At 44.3% G+C, this 20,098-nt stretch overlaps 1 protein-coding gene across 1 annotated transcript; it reads left to right on the forward strand.

Annotated features, from left to right (window-relative positions):
• Positions 1–14,686: 14,686 nt before the first annotated feature.
• On the forward strand, positions 14,687–17,470 carry FOXC1 (forkhead box C1). The gene has a single exon (XM_070942548.1). The coding sequence runs from the start codon at positions 14,687–14,689 to the stop codon at positions 16,523–16,525; it is 1,839 nt and encodes a 612-aa protein (XP_070798649.1). The 3' UTR covers positions 16,526–17,470.
• The last annotated feature ends 2,628 nt before the right edge of the window (positions 17,471–20,098 follow it).

The following is a 20,098-nucleotide window of genomic DNA, read 5'->3' on the forward strand; positions in this document are numbered from 1 at the left end:
TGACCAATGGCAATTCGCCAAGAATTTGTCCACTCCTTTATCTGACAATGTTCTAATACCAAAACTTCCCAGGTTCATTTTGCCTTCTATGGCATAGGGGGGAAAGGCCTTTCCGTTAGCTATTTCTCAAAAAACCATTTGCCTACGTGATCTATGTCATTGTGGAATGACTGAGTTTTGGGGTAAAAAAAACAATTAGCAGTTGCAGGATGCTATTCATTCCTCTTTTCTTTATGTAATTCAAATAGTAGCTATCAAAGAGTTGGGGTGAAAATGTTTCCTAATATATTAACAATCATTGCCTGTAAAAGTATTCACTGATACACATTCTCGTTATCCATCCAAGAGTAGACTAAACACATTCTCCAAGTCTTGATTATCAGCATCATGTTTCAATTTATACAGCTCAATGCTTCTCTGGGCCAAGACAGTCACTACTCAACAGTATTTACAAGACTCTGCTAAATATGCCTGATAAAAATAAAAAGGGAGAGAAAGGTAGTTGTGTCTGATGGACGATTCAACCTCCATGAGAGTCAGTAAGGAGTCTTTTACAAGAGGTTTACTACAGTTAACCCCAAAAGGTTAACTCTAATCTGTTCCTTTAACCCAGCATGGGTAACTTTAAGATTTGTGGCAACTGTGAATGGTCAATAAGGGGGGATGACAAGTGACAACATATGCATCATCTTCTCATCATGCAAATTACATAAGTATATGGGGTAGATGTCTTGACATAAATACATGATTCCATGATCTGCAGGATTCTGTAGGAATGCACAAATATTAATATAATCGTGACTTGCAATGGATGCTAGTCAGTAGTGGGTTGCCCCCGGTTTGCACCGGTTCTATAGAAGCAGTAGTAAAACCGGTGGGAGGCTCTGCCCACTGACCCCAACGTCACTAAAACGCTTCTAAAATGCATGCGCAGAAGAGTGTGCGTGTGCGCGAGTAAAGCAAGCAAGCAAGCGCGGCCCTGCTGCGAACTGGTAGTAAAGGTAAGTAGAACCCACCTCTGATGCTAGTGCTTTGCATCATGTTTTTAGCTCCTATATCTCCGATTATTTTAGGCAACCTAGCTTTGCTGATGGAAGTTGAAGGCCAGGAACATCAATGAGACTCCAAGACCCATCTGGCACAGGACATTGGACCCATGTTTAGGCTATGGATTGTCTGAGGTGTTCACGTAATACGCTTTGTGGCCTTACTCCCACTGGAGTGAGTCTCATACAGTTATGATATAAAATTCAGTTAATTAAATATAATTACTCTCCATATGTTGGACAGAACTTCCTCCATCTGTCACATTAAAATTAAAATTAGCAGCAACTGATGGAGGGACCAGAAAAAATTACTGAATCCCATGAGGTTGCATAGTACTCTCTGCTCTGCAGCATCCATTCACAATTTAGGTGGAGAACAACAATAATTTTTCCTAGAGGTCAAATGTAATTCCCCTGAGAAATAGGCTCTCTCCATATGGATGTCCTTCCTTCCTTACGTCTTGCACTGCTGGTCTGGAAGTAAAGAACTATCAACATCCAGAGGACTTACTTTTGAGTAATCTGTACATAAACCCATATAGTTTGAAAATGCAACATATACCTGGTTGTTGTGCAACTTTCCAATATAGATCTTCCTGCAGAATTGGCTTCAAAGTAGTAGGTAGCTGGATTTAATGAGTGTTAGACTGGATCAGGTTTATAACTAGATTGAGCAGATGAAAGAGACTGGATATGGATATTTAGAATCAATGTTGAAATAGCAAAGGGAATCCAATTGATATTCTTAAACTCAGGACCAAATCTGGGGCAAAATTATCTCAAAGTTTGGTTTTGATGACACTTTGTCAAGATACTGTCCCAGTTTTTAAAAATTAAATGAAAATTATGAATATGATCGAGGAAAAAGAATCCAAACTTTATTATTCCAATGGAAATATTATCTCTGTTTTCAGTATTGGTCCTGCAAGTCTACAATCCTCACTCAGGTTACTTATTCTAAAAATGGTAAGAGAATGGTAAAAGAATGGATATATTCCAGAACAAATTCTTGGAGACATACTGTTTCCAAGCTACGTTTTTGAAATGTTTTATCTTAAAATGTGCATAACGGAGAAAGACTTTGTGTAAAGCAGGGATGATGCTGCAGCTATTTTTTAATATCTTAATTCCCACAAGTCCTTACCAGAATGGTCAATGGTGAAGGAATATGAGAGGGTCCAGTGGGATTTAACTGGAAATGCAGTGTAGTCATATATTTCTAGAGTTTAGTCTACAGTCTACAAACACTTTAAACTATAGATAGAAAATCTATGACCTACAACTTTTCAGCAGATATTTCTTTTCTTTTTCTACTGAAAGTGGGGAAAGGGCTTTTAAAAAAAAGTATCGTTTTTAATTCAGAGGACTAATATGAGGTCACCAGCTAATGCAAGTCATGAAATCTTCAAATGCAAAAAGAAGAGCTCCAGTAGCTGTTTTATGAGATGATGTTGTATATTCAACATGGTTTCTTCAATCGGATGGTGCTATTCTCACCTCTATGCAGCTGGAAGTCCACCAGAACCCAAGTCCCCTTCCTTCCACCTCTCTGCAGAAACAAAGACCCAAGTAAACACATTGCAACCCCAAAGGGTAAAATACAAAACGTGCAAAAACAGAGACAACGCCTCGCAGCGAATGGAAGCCAGAGAAGAGACGGGCCCAGCTTGCTTGCTTCATTTAAAGTGCCTTATCTGGCAATCTGTCTAATTAGAACAGCTCAGTCAGAGTGCCCACGATCCTTAATAGCAATTGCTGCAGCAGGATGAAGATTGCAATCTGCTTAATTGAGATACCTTCAGGTGATTTAGTGGCTCTTAATAGCACTTTTGGTTATGTGTTTGGTTCTTTCCTGCTGTTGTTATTGGAATGCCTCCTGAATTGTGCCATAGGGTGAAGTTACTTTAGTTACCTCGCAACAGCCCTCTGCTGCATTTCTCTTACTGCTGCCTTCAACAGCAGCGGTGCAATCCCCTCTGGATTTTTCTACCCCCAAATTTTTATATCATTGGCAAATTTCAGCCTTTCGCTATTCCTCTGTATAACATCAAATTATGTATAAACAAGTTTAAAAACTCTGATTCCAACTATGGAGGACCCCATTTGATACCACTCTCCAAAACTGTAATTTTATTCCCTTTTTCAGTCTCCTGTTTTGTAACCAGTTTTCTGTTCTTTTATCTTCAGTGCTGTCCTCTTATCCCGATTCTCCTCATGTTTATTTTATACAATATACAGGCTGTTTATGTTAATTGATAACATTGCTGTATGATTTATCAATGGCTGTATATTTGAAAGAACGTGTTTGCACCATTACTATTTACTAAAGCACATAAAAAATATTTTAGCCAGGAGGTTCATCAAAAGGTTTTTGAAAGTCCATAGAAAAAATAGTTAATATCAAATAATGTATATCTTTGGTGACTGCCTCAAAAAAAAAACCTTAGAAGTTAGGAAGACAAAACTTACTGGAATAAATGCTATATTGGTTATTTTGCAGTAAACTCTTCTAGATGTTTGGTTATTTTCTTTTTTAATTATAGTAATATACTTATACTATACTATTACACACTTTACTTAGAACAAATGCTAAATTAATTAGCCTATATCTTCATTATATCCTCCTTCAATCCCTTTTTTTAAAAACTGGAATTACTTTGGCTATTTTCCAGTCCTCAGGAGCTGCTGTTGATCTTAAAGAGAAGTTGTATATTTTTATTAGAAGATAAGCAATTTCACATTTGAGTTTTTAAGGATGGTGGATGAACCCAGGATTTATTTGTTTTAAAATGTCACGGAAGCTTATAACTTGTCTCTTCTAACAGTTCAATTGATTTCCCCTCCAAAACAGGGAAGTGCACCTGTCCTATATTCCAGCAGTGAAAGAATTCATGCAGTTTCTCTTCCATTTCTTTATCTTCCTCTTTCATTGATTGTGCCATCAAATTAGTATCAACTCTTAGCAACTACATAGATTTTCCCTGTGACAATCTATCTCTAAACCTGGTCCTTTAGGTTTTCCAATGGTAAACCCTCATCACCCTAATAACTGAGACCATCCACTTTGCTGATGGTTGTTGTCTTCTCTTTTCTTCCACCTATCCCAGAATTAGAGCTTTTTCTAGAGAGGTGGAACTTTGCATAATGTGTTCAAAGCAAGATCATTTGAGCCTGGCTATTTGTGCCTCCAGAGAGAACTCTTGAGTTGTTTCTGTATGTTTTCTTGGCTATGCCCAATATTCTCAAGAGTATCATCTTCTAGCACATCTTCAACACCTATCATCTAATGGTTCAATGGCCTACCTAGTCAGCTTCTTAATCCAAATATATTTAAATAAAGTGATATTGTTCTTCTTAACTTTCTTTGCAATTTGGTTTTTAATCCCTACCCTTCAAGGGCGAAGTTTCATGAACCTCATACTACCTACTTTGCAGTAGATCATCTTCAATTCATTCCATTATGATGATTCATATGTTTCTCATTTAATGCTTTCTCACTGTAGAAGGGTAGTCACCTGTTTTGATTCTCTTGCCAAAAATGAATTTAAAAAAATTAATATTGCTATATGAGGATTTTAGGAAGAAATTGTTTCACAGAAATGTAGATGGGAGAAACCCATTTTTCATAGATAGGCCATCAACCACATGATAATCTACCAGCAACTTGAATTTTATTGATAGGGATAAATTGACTATTTCAAACTCATACTGCCATTCTTAGCCATCTATCTTACAAGAGAAGCTAATTTAAGGAGGCAGATGGAGGTAGAAGTGGTTTTCAAATATTCCTTTAAAGAAAAAAAAATAGGTGAGTGAGCAAGCTTCTCTGCAAAATATACTTTGAAAACATTAAGTTAAAATCGAAGGTGGCCAAACTCTGATCCCAGAGCCTAATAAGCTCATGAAAGTGTGGAGTCAAAAACAGGTTTTAAAAATGGTTTCCTTGAGTCAAGAATTTTTACTCCTGAGGACTCCAAGAATACATGCAACATACATTATTTTTAAAAAATTCTTTAACAAAACAAAAAAGGACAAGAGAATGCTGATCATATATGTATATACTGCATTGCCACATGTACTGTAGTCCTTGCCTCTTCAAAAATATTTATTGGTCTGAGCCACCCAAAGGCTGCCCCTTCCGGATATACATGATAGCCCAGATAAGCCCCCCCTCCTCCCTCAGGTGTAGTGATCAACATTTTCTTTCTTTTCAAACGATTCTTTACATTATCAGTTTTTAAAAGAGTAAACAGTGGGCCTAAAGAGCGATGAATTGTAAATAATACCTTTGGTGACACAAAAACTACAGATAAGGAAAGATCACTAGTAATTTTCACCAATTAGATTTATTCTGAATGGTCTGGTTTCTTAGCTTAAGCTGTCCCTGCAATTGCAACAGACTATACCTTGGAATCCCACTGTTGAGGTGTTTCAAAATAATCCTTTGCCATTCCGTCCAAGCTGGTGCCACAGGAAGTAAGCTCAACTGTATTCAGTGGGACTTACTCCCAAAGTAAATGAGTTAGAGATTGCATCTTTGGTTTTACATATTTAGAAGGTATGTCTTTACTTTGCACAGCTCAGCTTTGGTCTGTCCCCATCCTGCCTCACAGTCATCTTTTCTTGGGAGATTAGCTGGACATGAATTAGGAGATGACCTCAGTGTCTCTTCTGTGGGTGTTGGCTTGGCATGCCTGGAGATTGAGATAGAAGAGGCAATTTGTAACTTATCAAAATTGCTTGCACAATTTTCATTAAGGTGAAATGCCTGGCAATTGCAGTCACATTCGGACTGCTACCATGCTCCTCCCAAATCTTTCAAATGAACGAGGGCAGAAAGTAGTGTAGAGAGCAAAGTATTCTTCATTGCTACATCTTCCTGTTGGGGCATGAAGGATTGAAAAAGCAGCACCTGAATTTCTGATGTTCCAAAAGAATGCATTGTATGATGAAGATTCAGCAAAGGCAGTGGACTAGTGGTAATCCTTATCTGTGGAGATTTATCCACCAGCCACTGGGATTGAATGCTGTCCACTTATGACCACAATTGAGCCCAAAATTCATGTTGCTAAATGAGACATTTGTTAAGTGAGTTTTGTCCCATTTTATGACCTTTCTTGCTATAGTTGTTAACAACAGTTGGAGTTGTTAGTCACACAGTTGTTAAGCAAATCTGGCTTCCTCATTGACTTTGCTTGTCAGAAGGTGGCAAAAGGGGAATTATATGACCCTGGGTGGAACGCTGCAACTATCATTAATATGAACCAGTTGCCAAGCATCTGAATTTTGACCATGTGACCATGGGGATGCTGCAATGGTCATAAGTGTGAAAAATGGTCATTAGTCAGTGCCACTGTAACTTTGAACAGTCACTAAATAAACTGTTGTAAGTCAAACCTGTATGTTTTTACCACAGGAAAAAAAAATCAATCGGGATGAACTGAACAGAAAAATCACAGAAATTGATGGATAGTGAAGTTATTCACTAATTTATGTCTGAAATCAGATGTAGTAGCCTCATAATACCAGTTTATAGGAATAAAAGCAGAGGGGTACAAATGAGAATCTGCAGGAGGACAATGGTGCCATTTGCAAATTTGCATCATTGGTGCACTGACATGATTTCTACTGCAGTTGCCGTCATATCCTGTTTTGGAGGCCCTCTGCTCTAATCCCATTGAGGCTTCTGATTGTAACCTATCAGCTCACCGATCACATTAAGCCACAATTGTTGGGTTTAGACTAGCGCTAAGTGATTAGTCATTGTTTGAGGATGACCATGTTCACACAGCATACTGAGTTGCAACCAGCACAACTCACCCTCAGAACTTCGCACAATTTGTGAAGTTAAAGACAAGACTTTTCCATACTTGGGATCTACAATATCATTCAACAACCTCTGTGCTTATAGATCTCTAGTAGATGGACTTTATGCTGCACCAGCAATGGGCTTCTGAACACGTTATAAATTCCTAGCGTAGAAAGGGTCTCAATTTCTCACTCCAATTATAGAAATGTCTCTAGAGATAAGTTTCATTTGCTCAATCTGAACATAACTTCACTAGGCTGGGCCTTTGGATACAGGCATCCAGTGGACGTTGGATGACATAATGGGCATCAATTGCACAATGACAGCTTGATGTATGGGATATGACATCACTGACGCCACCACCAGTTTTACCATACAGATCGCTGTGCCCCAGAAGCCTCATTGAATCTCAGAAGTGTGTAAGGCACATCATCATCATCATCTATTGAGCAGAAAACAAATCCCCAGCCCTCTTCCTTACCTTCACTATTCATCTTTCTGGTATTTTGGGGCCATTTGGACAGAAAGGGATTTGATTTTGCAAAGTCTTGTTGGCTGCATTCCTCTAAACAGCACCCAAGCGGGTGCTCAAAAAATGACATTATTGCAACCTGCTCCATCAGGGGGCGCTCTGAACCCTGTAAATCAGAAAAAAAGTTGTCTGATCAAGACACAAAGACAAGCGGGACCGGCGGCCACACGCCCCCACTTACCCGGGGTTACCTTAAACTAGCGTTTTATCGACGCGGGTTTCTCGAGCCGTAAACGGGACGCACCGTGGAAAGAGTGGAACTAGATTCGCCTTCTTTGTGGCTTATATGCTGAGAAAGCTTGCTCTCCCTGCCGACAAATTGGGGATCAGGACGGCAGGAAGAAGGGGCTGTTTTCCTTCCACTCTCTCACTGCAGCTCGGCCAGCTTCCTTTCTGCTCTGCAAGAAATGCGCCGCGTACGAATTGCGGGATCCCTCCGGTAACTTGACGAACGTTAGTACCTCTTGCATTCTCTAGGGGGGGAACCTGCAGCGCCATCAGCCGGTTTCTACATCCATACGCAAGGAAAGAAGAACGATCAGATTAATCTGGAGATTGCGTTGATCAGGGCAGGTACGGAAGCGAGGGAGCCAGTTTCTGTCACACCCACCCTTTCGCGAGGGACTGAATTGCCCCGTCGCCGTCCCACTCGCCCTCGCCCCGTGCAGAGGGGCTTTTCGCCCATTTTGCAAAATCTTAAGGTGCGGTGTTGCTTTTCAGCTCTTAACATATGGAAAATTGGACTTCCATGGGAGAGCTTTCTGGGAAAGACATAGGGGGGCAGGAGATACCTGTTGAAAGGAGCCCCGTGGGTCCGTTATTTACCCCCTAGGAAAGACAGTGGAACTCAGTGGATTTACTCCTGGTAAGTCATTAAGTCAGGGTGGATTGCATTCCTTTATTAAAGTCAGTTAAGTTTCTCGCCCGCGCTCCAATAAGCAAAACAGGTTATCATAGAAAGCTAAGAACTACTAATTGTGAACATCATCCCTTACCTAATGCCTTCCAGAGATTTAGGGCAATAAGTCCCATCAGGAGGCTGGCTGAGGATGATGAAAGTTGTAGTTCTGTCATATCAGGTTGGCATTAGGTTGGAGAAAGCTAACGAAATCTCAAACGCGTTTACTCCACGTCTTCTCCCTCCCTTCCTGGCCTTCGAAAAGCCGAGACAGACAGGAAGGAAGCTGGGACCAAGGGGAAAAAAAAAAAGGAAACATGAACCAGAGGCCTGAAGAGAGATAAAGCTTTCTGGTGCAAACTGGTTTTCTTTTGATTCCCTTAGCATTTGGCAAGGGAGGGAGAGAAATCAGGACGAGGGAGGGAGGGAGGGACGGTTGTTAATGGGATTTTGTTCTTCGAATTGAATGCGCTCGTTTTTAAAACGCGCAGGATCTAAAAAACTACTTTCCCTTGGGAACACCTGCTCAAATAGGTCTGGGGCTTCCAATACTCCAGATCTGCAGATCCCCCGGTAGGATCTCCTCTGAAAAGCGATTGTGCCCCGTCAGCGCCCTTTAGTCCTCTGAGTCAGGCTTCTGAGTTTTAGTTCTTCGCAGCCCATGGCTTAAAGGACGGCGTCCCGCTGCACTAGAGAGAGTAAAATCCTATCCCCCCCTCACCACTCCTCCTTTCGCCCCTTCTCTTTACGTGCCGCTTATCCCTCTTGGGCCCAGAGGAAAAGATTTGTCCTAAAGGTAAAAGAACAGAAAGGACCGGAGCTGGGATTGCGCAGTATGAGGAGACACCGCAGAAATGGATCTTCTAACGTAGCACTTACTCTTTCTCAGAAGTAAATTCCGCTGAAATTAGTGGGAGGAAAAACCTCTCTTCGCAGCGGATCTTCGTAAATTCGCTTCGAATAAACAGAAAAACACTGATTTTGGAGAAAGAAAGGTTTTTCCCACAGGTCCTTGAATATTCATTGCGGGTAGTTTTGTAAGCCAAGCCCCCCACTCCAAATTCCTTCGGTTTAGTAGTCCCAGGTCTTCAAAATAAACAAATGAACAAACAAAAACTTATGGACGAGGAAATCTGGAATGGCTGGTAGTAGAACGTTCAGCAGCTATCCGCTCCTCCTCCTTCCTCCAAACTGATCTGGGAATATGTTTGGGGTGGTCTGACTGGGAAAAGTAAAATCTAAGCTCTCGATTAATTTGCTTCCCTTCCTTAATTCCTGCAATCACCAGCATTTCAATCCTCTTCACTTGATCAATTTTATTTATGGCTTCAACGTGGTTGAATCGGTAGCCAGATCGGCCCCGTTCATGGAATTGAACTGGAAAGAAGTCTTCTTTGTGGTCAAAGTCGATGCTTTCAGAATCGGCCATTAACTTGCTCCCAAACCCAGAGGAGCATGTAAAAAACCAAGGAGTACAAATCCCGAGCCGGCCATCCTTAAATTCAGATATTTGGAATGAAGATGCGCTGTCCGCTGTAGTCATTCTGAGTCGAAAGACGTTCGATTTAGGACATATTCCAATCGAATGGCCTTTCTTAGGAACAAATAGATCAAGGAGGGGGATCTGTAGAACTGCAAGCTCAAAAACAGGAGATAGAATTGCGCTGGGAACTCAGCTTCACTGGAGGGGAGGAAGACGAAATCATTCTTTCGAACTTCAGATTCCAGGATCGCCTATACTAGTGGAATACAGATTTGACCACCGTCCCCGACCAGGTGCCCTCGAAATGTGTTGGATACTCCGATCATGCTTAGACAAGAATTTTGTTAATTATGCAGATGATTTTTTAAAAAATGTAGTCCAATAGATCTGGAAAGCACTCCGTGTGGAAAAACAGGCATTCGATCCCTGAATATAGAATTCAAATGATCTATTTTTCCTGAGGGACCCTCATAATCACACTAGAGACTTAGATCTCCCAAGTCACAAGTGGTTCCTTCCATAATCGCCACAGATTGCCCAGAAGCAAGCCAAGGGACTAAACTGAAGTCCAGTTTGCCTTCCCCCAAAGACCCATGTAAACTGCACTGGCAATGATATACTTGAAACTCTGGGTCCATTTACTGAATGGTGAATTCTAATTAGATCAGCGGCAACGTGCTCCTGTACCAGTAAAAAGGTGTGAGGTCAGGCCTTGCTTTAGCTTGAAACAAGGGAGCTGAGAAGTCAATATTTGACAGTCTCAATTCAGAGCCAAGTTTAACTCTGTCCAATAATCGTGGTAGCCCAATTCTAGACAGACAATTCAGAAGGAAATTTTGCTGAATTGAAAGGGACAAATGCCATTTTGGTGGTCTAGAGAGTTACAACCTCTCTGGAGAATAATATCCACGGATCTTGGCAGGACTTAACTGCCAACTAAATTTGGAGAGGATAGCTGTCAACTTTGCTACCTTGGTGATCTTGGGCCAGTCACTCTCTCTCCCTCTCAGCCCCTCACAGGGTGGTTGTTGTGGGGAAAATAGGAGGAGGAAAGTTAATTAGGTATGTTGACTGCCTTGAGTTATTTATAAAAATAATAAAGGTAGGATATAAATAAATAAAATAAATAACATATTGGCAAAATCGGGGGAGAGAAGGGAGCATGTAATATAATTATTGGGGGACTATTCTATTGAATTCAACTTTACTTTCCAACAAATAAATAATAGCAATACATAAACAAATCTTCACTGGCAAATAAACCTCAGCCTAAGGGTCCTGTTTGTAGGAACGGCTCACTTCAGCTGTCCACCCCAAACGTCCCCTCCCTCGATAAAACCCCAATTGGCTCTCAAGATCAATGGGGAAAAAAATACCGGCCAAAGATGTTGGGCAGGCTTGGAATCAAAGTTGGTTTTCGTAATGGAGGAGCTGCGGCTGGAGTAACAGAGGAACTGCCAGCTCATTGCTTCAGCTGTCAAAAGAGGGAAAGTATTCAAGGATATGGGATACCCAGCCTCCAAGGGGCTCGGGAAAGGGATGTGATGGGAGACAGAATTTGCCTAAAGGGACAAATTAACACCTCGGGATGAAGTGAGCCGCTGATATAATCTCTCATGCATGCCCCTATCCCCCTTCCAGTACTTGACATGTTTAAAAATAGTTCCTATTAATGATTAATCAAATCACAATTAGGGCTGATTATCAAGGCACAGAAAGATGGCTAGGGGCTGGGGAAAGGGGGGAAAATGTGATCTGTTGTTACATCCAGCTGAGGTGTGATGCTGTAAGAACAACCAATATTCGCTAAAAGGCCAGGAAAGTAGCGTGGCCTGGGGCTGTGATTGGAGAGACAAAAGGGGACGCCAAAAGGGACGGTTTCGAAGTGTCTCCTTGGGCTACTTTTGTCACTCTTTCAGAAAGACCTTGTGCATAACAACGCCCCCCCCCCAGCACAGAGCACCTACGGAGAATCCAGATCTGGTGGAAATCAATAGAAGGACGTCTGGAAGCCTTCACTTTGGCCAGGCTGTGTCCTCAGTGGGCCTTTAAGTCCATCCCCTGTTAATTTTCCCTTCCATCCTCAAGTCTATCAAAGGCGTTTTCTCTGAATTCTTCAGAAAGAAGGGGGTTGGGAAAATAAGAACGTAACAAAACTGATTGAATGTCAGCGTATAAAGTCTAAATACAATTACCCCAACCTTGTAACTTTCTTTGCTAGACTGCTTTAGAGCGATATATTTCAAGCATGAGGGTGATATTCTCCTTGACCCATCTTCTTTCAAATCGTTCTGAAACTGACTGCTTTAGAGCCAGGCAATCACGATTGGGAGTCTACCAGATTTCTCCAACTCCCTCCCTTCACCCCCCAAAATCAGGAGCCATCTTTCTTGGTTCTCCTCACAAAAGACCAGCCGGAGAGGTTCTTGTGAAAAGTCTCTGGCGACTCTGGGTTTATTTAATTAGTAGTCAATGTGTTCGGGGAGTGGGAATGACCCCACACCTATTAAATTCTCCTCCTCACCCTTGACACAAAGGCTTAATACGTTATCACTTATAAAGTTAACTAAGAGAGGGGGGGTTGTACACACAGATCTTCCTAAATCCTGCCCGCCTGCCTCCCTAAATACTTGTCAAAAGCTGGTCAAGTGTTAGAGAAAGAAAGGAATCTGTCCCTAGAAGTTTGGTCAGACAGCTGGCTGGAGCAGGGAAGGGTGAGGTTACGGGGACCTGGGAACAGGGCGTGGGGGTCTCTCTCCTTCTCACCTTGATCCAGCCTTCTGAGACGACTGGAAGGCCATTTGCCACTTCTCCCGCAGCCCTGGGAGAAGCAGTGACCTCCACGAAAACTCTGGACGGCTGTAGAAGGAAGCGTGCATATAGACAGTCGACAGGGCCCGTTGGAGGAGATCAAAGAGTCAGAGAGAACCGTCCGGGCAACCCAAGGCCTTGCCAAGAGAGGCTTACGCTTGAGAGGAAGGTGTGGAGGCAACTAGGTGGCTTTAAGTCGCTGCCATTCAGGCAAGGCGATGTCAGGCGAGTAAGAGCCTTCTAATTTGCACAAACCTAACGAGGGAAGAACTCGCTCGCATCCAGATTGGCGATAAATATCCACATTTGCAAAAACATTTTAGATGTTGCTAGAGACAATTCGAGGTGCTATATTCTCACAGCCGTGCATTTCTTTTGCAAGATTCATAGAAAAATCGCCGCTTGTTGTTTGACACACGCAGAGAGTTTAGGTTCCCGTTTATTGATTTCCCCTTGAAGTGGTCATTTATATTGCCACTTAAAATGTCCAAACTATGGATCAGACCCCCATTTTGGCAAACCCTTTCTTGGAGTTGGGGGGGGGGGAGAATAAATGCAGTCTGATGAAAACCTCTGAAAACCCGCCACAGTACCGTTTGCAACCGGGTCAAATCGAGATATTAATACTCTTAAAACGGGTTTGGCGATTTCTCTTTACGTTCAACACTGCTACATATTTCCTTTTCCTGTATCATCTGCTACCACCTCAAAACCCCCTCCAGCTCAATTTCTCTTCCCTGCCGCCCCCCCCTCCCCCGAAATCTAACATCGAGCCTATCGCAAGCTCGGTTAATCTTCTCCAAAGCCTTCCAAAAATATCTAGTGGAATTAACAAAGGTATTACTGTGGTTAAAGCGATGTTGGCCTCTTGGTGAGTGACTGGGGTGTGCATGTTTTCATTCCGGACGAGTAGATATTGCCATTCGATCCACCTAACGTCCTGTGCGGGGAAGGAGGCTAGAGAAGCCGCATATGGATGGGAGGGGGATATGGATGAGGGGTCCGTGTGTGTGTGTGTGCGTGTGTGGCCGGTCTCAGAACTGTAATTCTCCGAGCGGCGGTGGCAGCAACTTCTGGAGTACTAGCAGCAACATTTCTCTCCGACGCCCATTCAGAACTCGCCTCCGCCTTTTCATTGGCTGCGCAGTCCGTAAGGGCGGAGCTTCATGGCCTGGAAAGAAAAGGGGGAGAGGGAAAAAAAACTCCAGCGAGTGCGTAAAAAAGTCTTTGCCTCCGCGACGGATGCTCAAAAGTTCAGAAGTTTTTTTCCCGGTGCCTTCCCGAGGAGCTCGCGGCTGAGCAAAGGCGAGTGAGAAGCCGAGACGGAGACCGAGGCAGCCCTTCAACCCTCCAGGCGTTGGAGAGAAGGTGGATCTTTCGTCCTAAGCTGAGCTTTACACCAGAAAGGAGGAGGAGGAGGGAGAGAGAAAGGGAGAAATATCCGGACCGGGGCCTCTCCCTCCACATTTTTTCCCCTCTCCTCTCTTGCCTGCTGTTTACTTCGCCTGGCTGGGACTGCGTTTGTCAACCTGTTGGCGAGCTCCGCGGGAAAAACAACTCGGGAAACGGAGTGGGCTCCCCGTGAGTGCGCGCCTTTCTATTTTTGTGCTCGATGGAAGTAACTAACTTTTCTTCTCGGCGGCGGCCGCTTCCGTGGAGTGTCGGCGCCTCGGTTTAAGAAGAAGAACCCAGGAGGAGGAGGAGGAGGAGGGGGGAGGGAAAGAGATCGAGTCCCCCCTCTCACCCCTCCTCCCTTTTCTCGCTGGCTGTTTTATTTACTGATTACTTTTTTGCGAGCATTTTCCTTTTCGCACACTTGAGCCGAGGAAGGGAGAAAACCGACTAGGATCCAGAAAGGGGGGGGGAGTCGGTTCGTTCCCCCCCACTTTTTTTTTTCTTCTTCTTCTTTTTGGAAAAAAGGAAAATCCTGGTCGCCTCTCCTGGTTTATACTTTTTTGGCTCCGGATTTGCGGAGGGGTGGAGGGGGGAAAGCAGAGGAGGCGGCGGCGGGGGAGGAGGAGGCGGCGGCGGAGGCGGCGGAGGAGGAGGCGGCCAGTCTGCTGCTGCTGCTGCTGCTTGGTCCGGCTGGGCTGCTGGAAGGGAGGCCATGCAGGCTCGCTATTCGGTGTCCAGCCCCAACTCTCTGGGAGTGGTACCTTACCTCGGCGGTGAGCAGAGCTACTACCGGGCGGCAGCCGGAGGGGGCTACGCGGCCATGCCTGCCCCCATGAGCATGTACTCGACTCACCCGGCAGCTCATGAGCAGTACCCGGGCGGGGGCGGCGGCGGGGGGGCCGGCGGCTTAGGCAGGCCGTACGGCCCGTACCCACCGCAGCCGCAGCCCAAGGACCTGGTCAAGCCGCCCTACAGCTACATCGCGCTCATCACCATGGCCATCCAGAACGCGCCCGAGAAGAAGATCACGCTGAACGGCATCTACCAGTTCATCATGGAGCGCTTCCCCTTCTACCGGGACAACAAGCAGGGCTGGCAGAACTCCATCCGGCACAACCTCTCGCTCAACGAGTGCTTCGTCAAGGTGCCCCGCGACGACAAGAAGCCCGGCAAGGGCAGCTACTGGACCCTCGACCCGGATTCCTACAACATGTTCGAGAACGGCTCTTTCCTCCGCCGCCGCCGCCGCTTCAAGAAAAAAGACGCCGTCAAGGACAAGGAGGAGAAGGAGCGCCTCCAGCTGAAGGAGCCGCCGCCGCCGCCGCCGCGGCACCAGCCGCAAGAGGGAGGCCAGCAGCAGCAGCAGCAGCAGCAGTCCCAGCCGCCTCCCCCCGTCAGACTTCAGGACATCAAGACGGAGAACGGCTCGGCGTCTCCCCCGCAAGCCTTGTCCCCGCTGGGAGGAGCGCCGGTGCCCAAGATCGAAAGCCCCGAGAGCTCCAGCACCAGCAGCCTCTCCAGCGGAGGAGGAGGAGGAGGAGGCAGCCCGCGAGGTGGCCGAGCGCTGGGCTTGGAATCCAGCGGAGCAGCCGAGTCCCAGCCGCAGAATCAGCACCACCCCCATCATTCTCACCCGCACCCCCACCACCATCATCCGCACCCCCACCACCACGCTGCCCTCCATCACCCACCGGCGCACCATCATCCCGGCGGCGGCGGCGGCTTCAGCGTGGACAACATCATCATGACTTCCCTGCGCACCTCGCCTCAGGGCGCCTCCGCCGAGCTCCTGTCTTTGCCGCCGTCCGCCGCCGCCTCTTCTGCGGCCTCCTCGGCCTCTTCTTCCTCCTCGTCCACCGCCTCCACTTCCAGGACGGCCGCTCTGGCCTTGAGCAGCGGCTGCTATTCCCCGGCGGCGCAGAGCTCGCTCTACAGCGCCCCCTGCAGTCAGGGCGTCAACACCACCAGCAGCGCGGCCTCGCCGGCGGGCGGCATCACCGCCAGCACCAGCAGCAGTTACCACTGCAACTTGCAGGCCATGAGTCTCTACGCGGCCGCCGCAGCCGCAGCCGCCGCCGCGGCCTCAGGGGGAGGGACGGGGATCAACAGCGGAGGGGACCGAAGCGGCGGGGGCCACTTGGGCAGCAGCCCCGTCGAGCCGGACCCGCTGCCCGAGTACAGCCTGGCGGCCAGCAGTAGCAGTAGCGCCTCTTCCCTCAGCCTGAGCCCTCAGGAGGGGCACCCTCAAGGCGGCGGCCGCTTGGCCTCTTGGTACCTCAACCAAGCCTCGGCGGTGGGCGAGCTGACGCATTTGGGCCCCGCTTCGGCTACGTCGGCCTCCTCCCCCTCCTCGTCAGCGGGCTACCCGGGCCAGCAGCAGAACTTCCACGCCGTGAGGGAAATGTTCGAGTCCTCCCAGCGGCTGGGCTTGAACAACTCTCCCGGCGGCAATGGCAGCGGCGGGGCCAGCAGCTGCCAAATGGCCTTTCCCGCCAGCCAAAGCCTTTATCGCCCTTCAGGCGCCTTCGTCTACGACTGCAGCAAGTTTTGACCGCCGGCAGCGGGGGAAGGGAAAGGAGGCGCCGAGCCGAGCCGAGCGGAGAGGCTTATATAAAGAACTCCCATTCCAGGCCTTCCTTCCCCCACAAAACCAGAGGGGAAGAAAAAAAAAAACACTATTCCGTGCAAAGGCGACATTTGCCCAGTAGATAATTATTAAGTCATGGTTTGTTTAAGGACAGTGTTACACCAAATAACACGTAAGTTTGTATGCTTTTCTCCCCTCCTCACCCCACCCCCACCCCCACTCTCCCTTTTGCCTTTGAAAACTGCCTCCCTCTCCCGACCAACCCCTCAACAAGCGGCCCTCAAATTTCCCATTTGCGCGCCGTTCCTGCGCCAGACTGCTTGGATGGCTGCCTGCCTTGCGCTTGACTGGTTGGATGGCGACCTGAGGAGGCGCATCCCCGCAACTGAGCGCGCAAGGCAGGCCGCGAAACCAGACCCACCTACCCACCCACCCCCGTGGCTCCCAACACGGGTGGGAGTTTTGCCGTTTGATTTCAGTGAGGGCCTCTCGCCCCTCTTTGAACAAGGCGCAGCGCCTTTTCCAAAAAGCTGTAAGAAGTTTTTTGCCCGTTGACTCGTACGCAACTTGGATTGCGCAGTACACGTGTTGTTTCTTCTCTTTTTTTTCCTTCTCCTTCTTCTTTTCCTTCTCGCTTCCCCCCCCCGTCCCCCCTTAAAGGGCTGTTTTATACGCAAAGACTTGTTTTAAAGTGTAAATGGAACATAGTAATTTATTTTTAAATCTCTTGTTGGATCGTTCGGACCAAACACCAAAAATGTTTGCCCCTCTCCTTTATCAAGAAAAAAAAAAAATAACTGACTTTAAAATGACCTGAAACGCTCATTTTTTTCTTCTTCCATTATATAAGAAAAAAAGGGGGGATTGTATTAATCTTATTTTATCATTTTATCATTTTTCCTTTTGTTGTTGTTGTTGTTGAAGATACCTTGAAGTTACTGACTTTGTTTATTAATAAATTACCATTCAATTGGACCAAGAATATTTACGTCTGGATATATTCATCCCACTTTTAAAGTTAATTTTTAAAAAATCTATCAGTAGAAAATATGAATAATTTTAGTAATAAATCAAAACAATAGTTTTGTATTTAAAAAAACCCCTACTGAGTAACTGTATCTGCAAGACTTTTGAGTGCTGCCAGTCAATTTTAATTTAATAACATCACTGCTGAACTATTTTATCAGTAAGTAAATCTCATTTATTCCATCTATTTTACCCTGATTTCAGTGGAATGTGCTGTCAGATGGACTTTTGGATGAAGTTAAAATTGACGTAAAACAAATGCTCTGAATCAACCACTTTCTTGACAGAAGTATTATAGTTACAGTTTTGAGATTTATGTTTATTATATCTTTGGAATCTAGGAGAAAAATTCATTAGGAGAAAAATTCACAAACATCTGAGCAGCCAAGCCATCAGAATTGACTAGCATTAGAACTAAAGGTCAGGAGACATTTGGCTAATTGAACTTACAGGCATTGCTATATGACGCATAAAGGAAGGCAGCATTACAGAAGTCATAAAAAGGTCCAGAAACAAATAATGGGTGTATGTAAACCTGCTATTTTTAGCAACCTTTTCTGGTTTCATGTCTGAGTACTTTTACATAGAAGTAAATCCCACTAATTTGTGCAGGACTTTTTCTTCTAAACAAGCATGTATATTATTGCATTGAACCTTTCTGAATATACATCATTTTTAATATATGTTTCTCTCCCTTTCTCTCTCATCCTAGTATGTAAAGCTGTTTTATTTTCTAATAGTTATTTGTACCTTGGGACTCCTTATTGATTATTCATTTATACGAAACACTCTTAACTAAATATTTATTTCACAAATGAAGGCAAATTTACCTGTCCCAGGATAATGTTGCAGGATGTAACCAGATTGGATCCTAAACATTTATTCCCCCCTACCTTTTTCCCCCTTCTAGACAAAGGGGCTATTAGTATTGTGTGTGTTATTTTTGTTTGTTTTAATTTTCAAAATGTAAGAGTGAAAGAAGTTAGAAGCATCATAAGGATTTCCAATATTGTTGTGGTCTAGTCTACTTTTCAAATCCACCAAAACTAATGCCAGATTAAGCTCTAAGATTCCATAAAATCGTTACCTGATTTTTAAGGTGGCTGATTGTGAATGAGAGAATTTTTAAGGGCAACTAGCTCACCCCCTTGGCCTCTGCTTCCTTCTCCTACCAATGATTTGGACTCCCACCCACCTTCTTTCATAATTTCTCTGCCTTTTTTTCTTTCTTAAATAGAATAAATTGCCTTCAGGGATGGCTGCAGGAGCATAAGGTTAAGTCTTGTCAAATGAAGAAGCTCACCTTCAGGTCAATCCCTGAATAGAGGAGTTTGAGGGATACAAGGAAGTCCTTTCCCACAATAACTAACCAATCAGCCAATGCAATCTACTTTTAGCAGAGAGGGACTGGTCTACCCTCAGAGAAGCAGTGAAGAGAAGCTCTATTGGTAAGCCCCTGGTGTAAATTTTCAAGAGAAAGCAACCTCCTATCGCTGATCTAATCTAAGGCAACACTTGGCAGTAATTGTCCCTGGATTGTTAAGGGCCACAAATAGTAAATAAATTCAAACTAATTTAATTAAGAATTGATCAATCAGGCGCCTTCTCGCCTCAGCTGGGCCTCCAAGGAGATAAGAAAAGAAGGCTCAGAAACACAGGATAGTACCCTATTAAATGTGTTTAGTTTGTTTGGATTTTTATTTTTACTTCCACTAAGGAATTAAGCACAAGCAATTGCAGTATTGTAATATTTTTTTAATGTTTCTTTAAAAAATGTTTTGAATTATCAGAAGGACAATGCACTGAGGCTATGTGTATTTTATATGTATTTTGAATGTATTTTGAAGGGAGCTATATTAAGTAAGGTGAGATTTAATCTCAAGAAAGGAACCACATGGAAATTTAAATTTAGAATTTATAGAACTTATTCTTGATTTTGGATAAATTCTTACTTATGAAATGACATGGGTTACTTTTTAATTTCTTAAATAAGAATCCAAAGACTAACATTTTAATCTATAATCAGATCTCCAAATTACTTCGTCTGAAGATATTGTAATAATTTGAACAAAATAGACCTATTTAAGATTTTAAATGGAAAAATAGTTTGGTTTTAACAGGTTCTTGATATTGATTGGTGTCTCTTTTTAAGACTGGATCCTGCATGTAGTTGAACTGAGTGAAACAGATTTCATAGGTGCACATAGCTCTGGTTTCAGCTGGTCTCTAATTTGCTTATCTAGCCTGATTTAGAGAGCTAGTGGCATTAGTATACTTTATGGTTGGATTACTGGGTGTTGGAGGCAGGAATCTCTAGGCTTCTTCTAAAAATTATTTTAAACCGAACATGAGCTTAGCTCATTTTATACAATCAGTGAATATAGAATATTATGTTAGCAGAATATCGTAACCTATGCATGTCATAAAAGTATAATTTTTAGGAAAGGAAAGGTTTAGAAAGAACCTTTGTGTTCAGTGGGGGTGAGAGAATTAAGCTTGTGTTCATCTCCA

Source organism: Pituophis catenifer, unplaced genomic scaffold, assembly GCF_029215685.1.
Source record: "Pituophis catenifer annectens isolate HBS135680 unplaced genomic scaffold, rPitCat1.0.hap2 SCAF_3, whole genome shotgun sequence".
In the NCBI taxonomy this organism is placed as follows: domain Eukaryota; kingdom Metazoa; phylum Chordata; class Lepidosauria; order Squamata; family Colubridae; genus Pituophis; species Pituophis catenifer.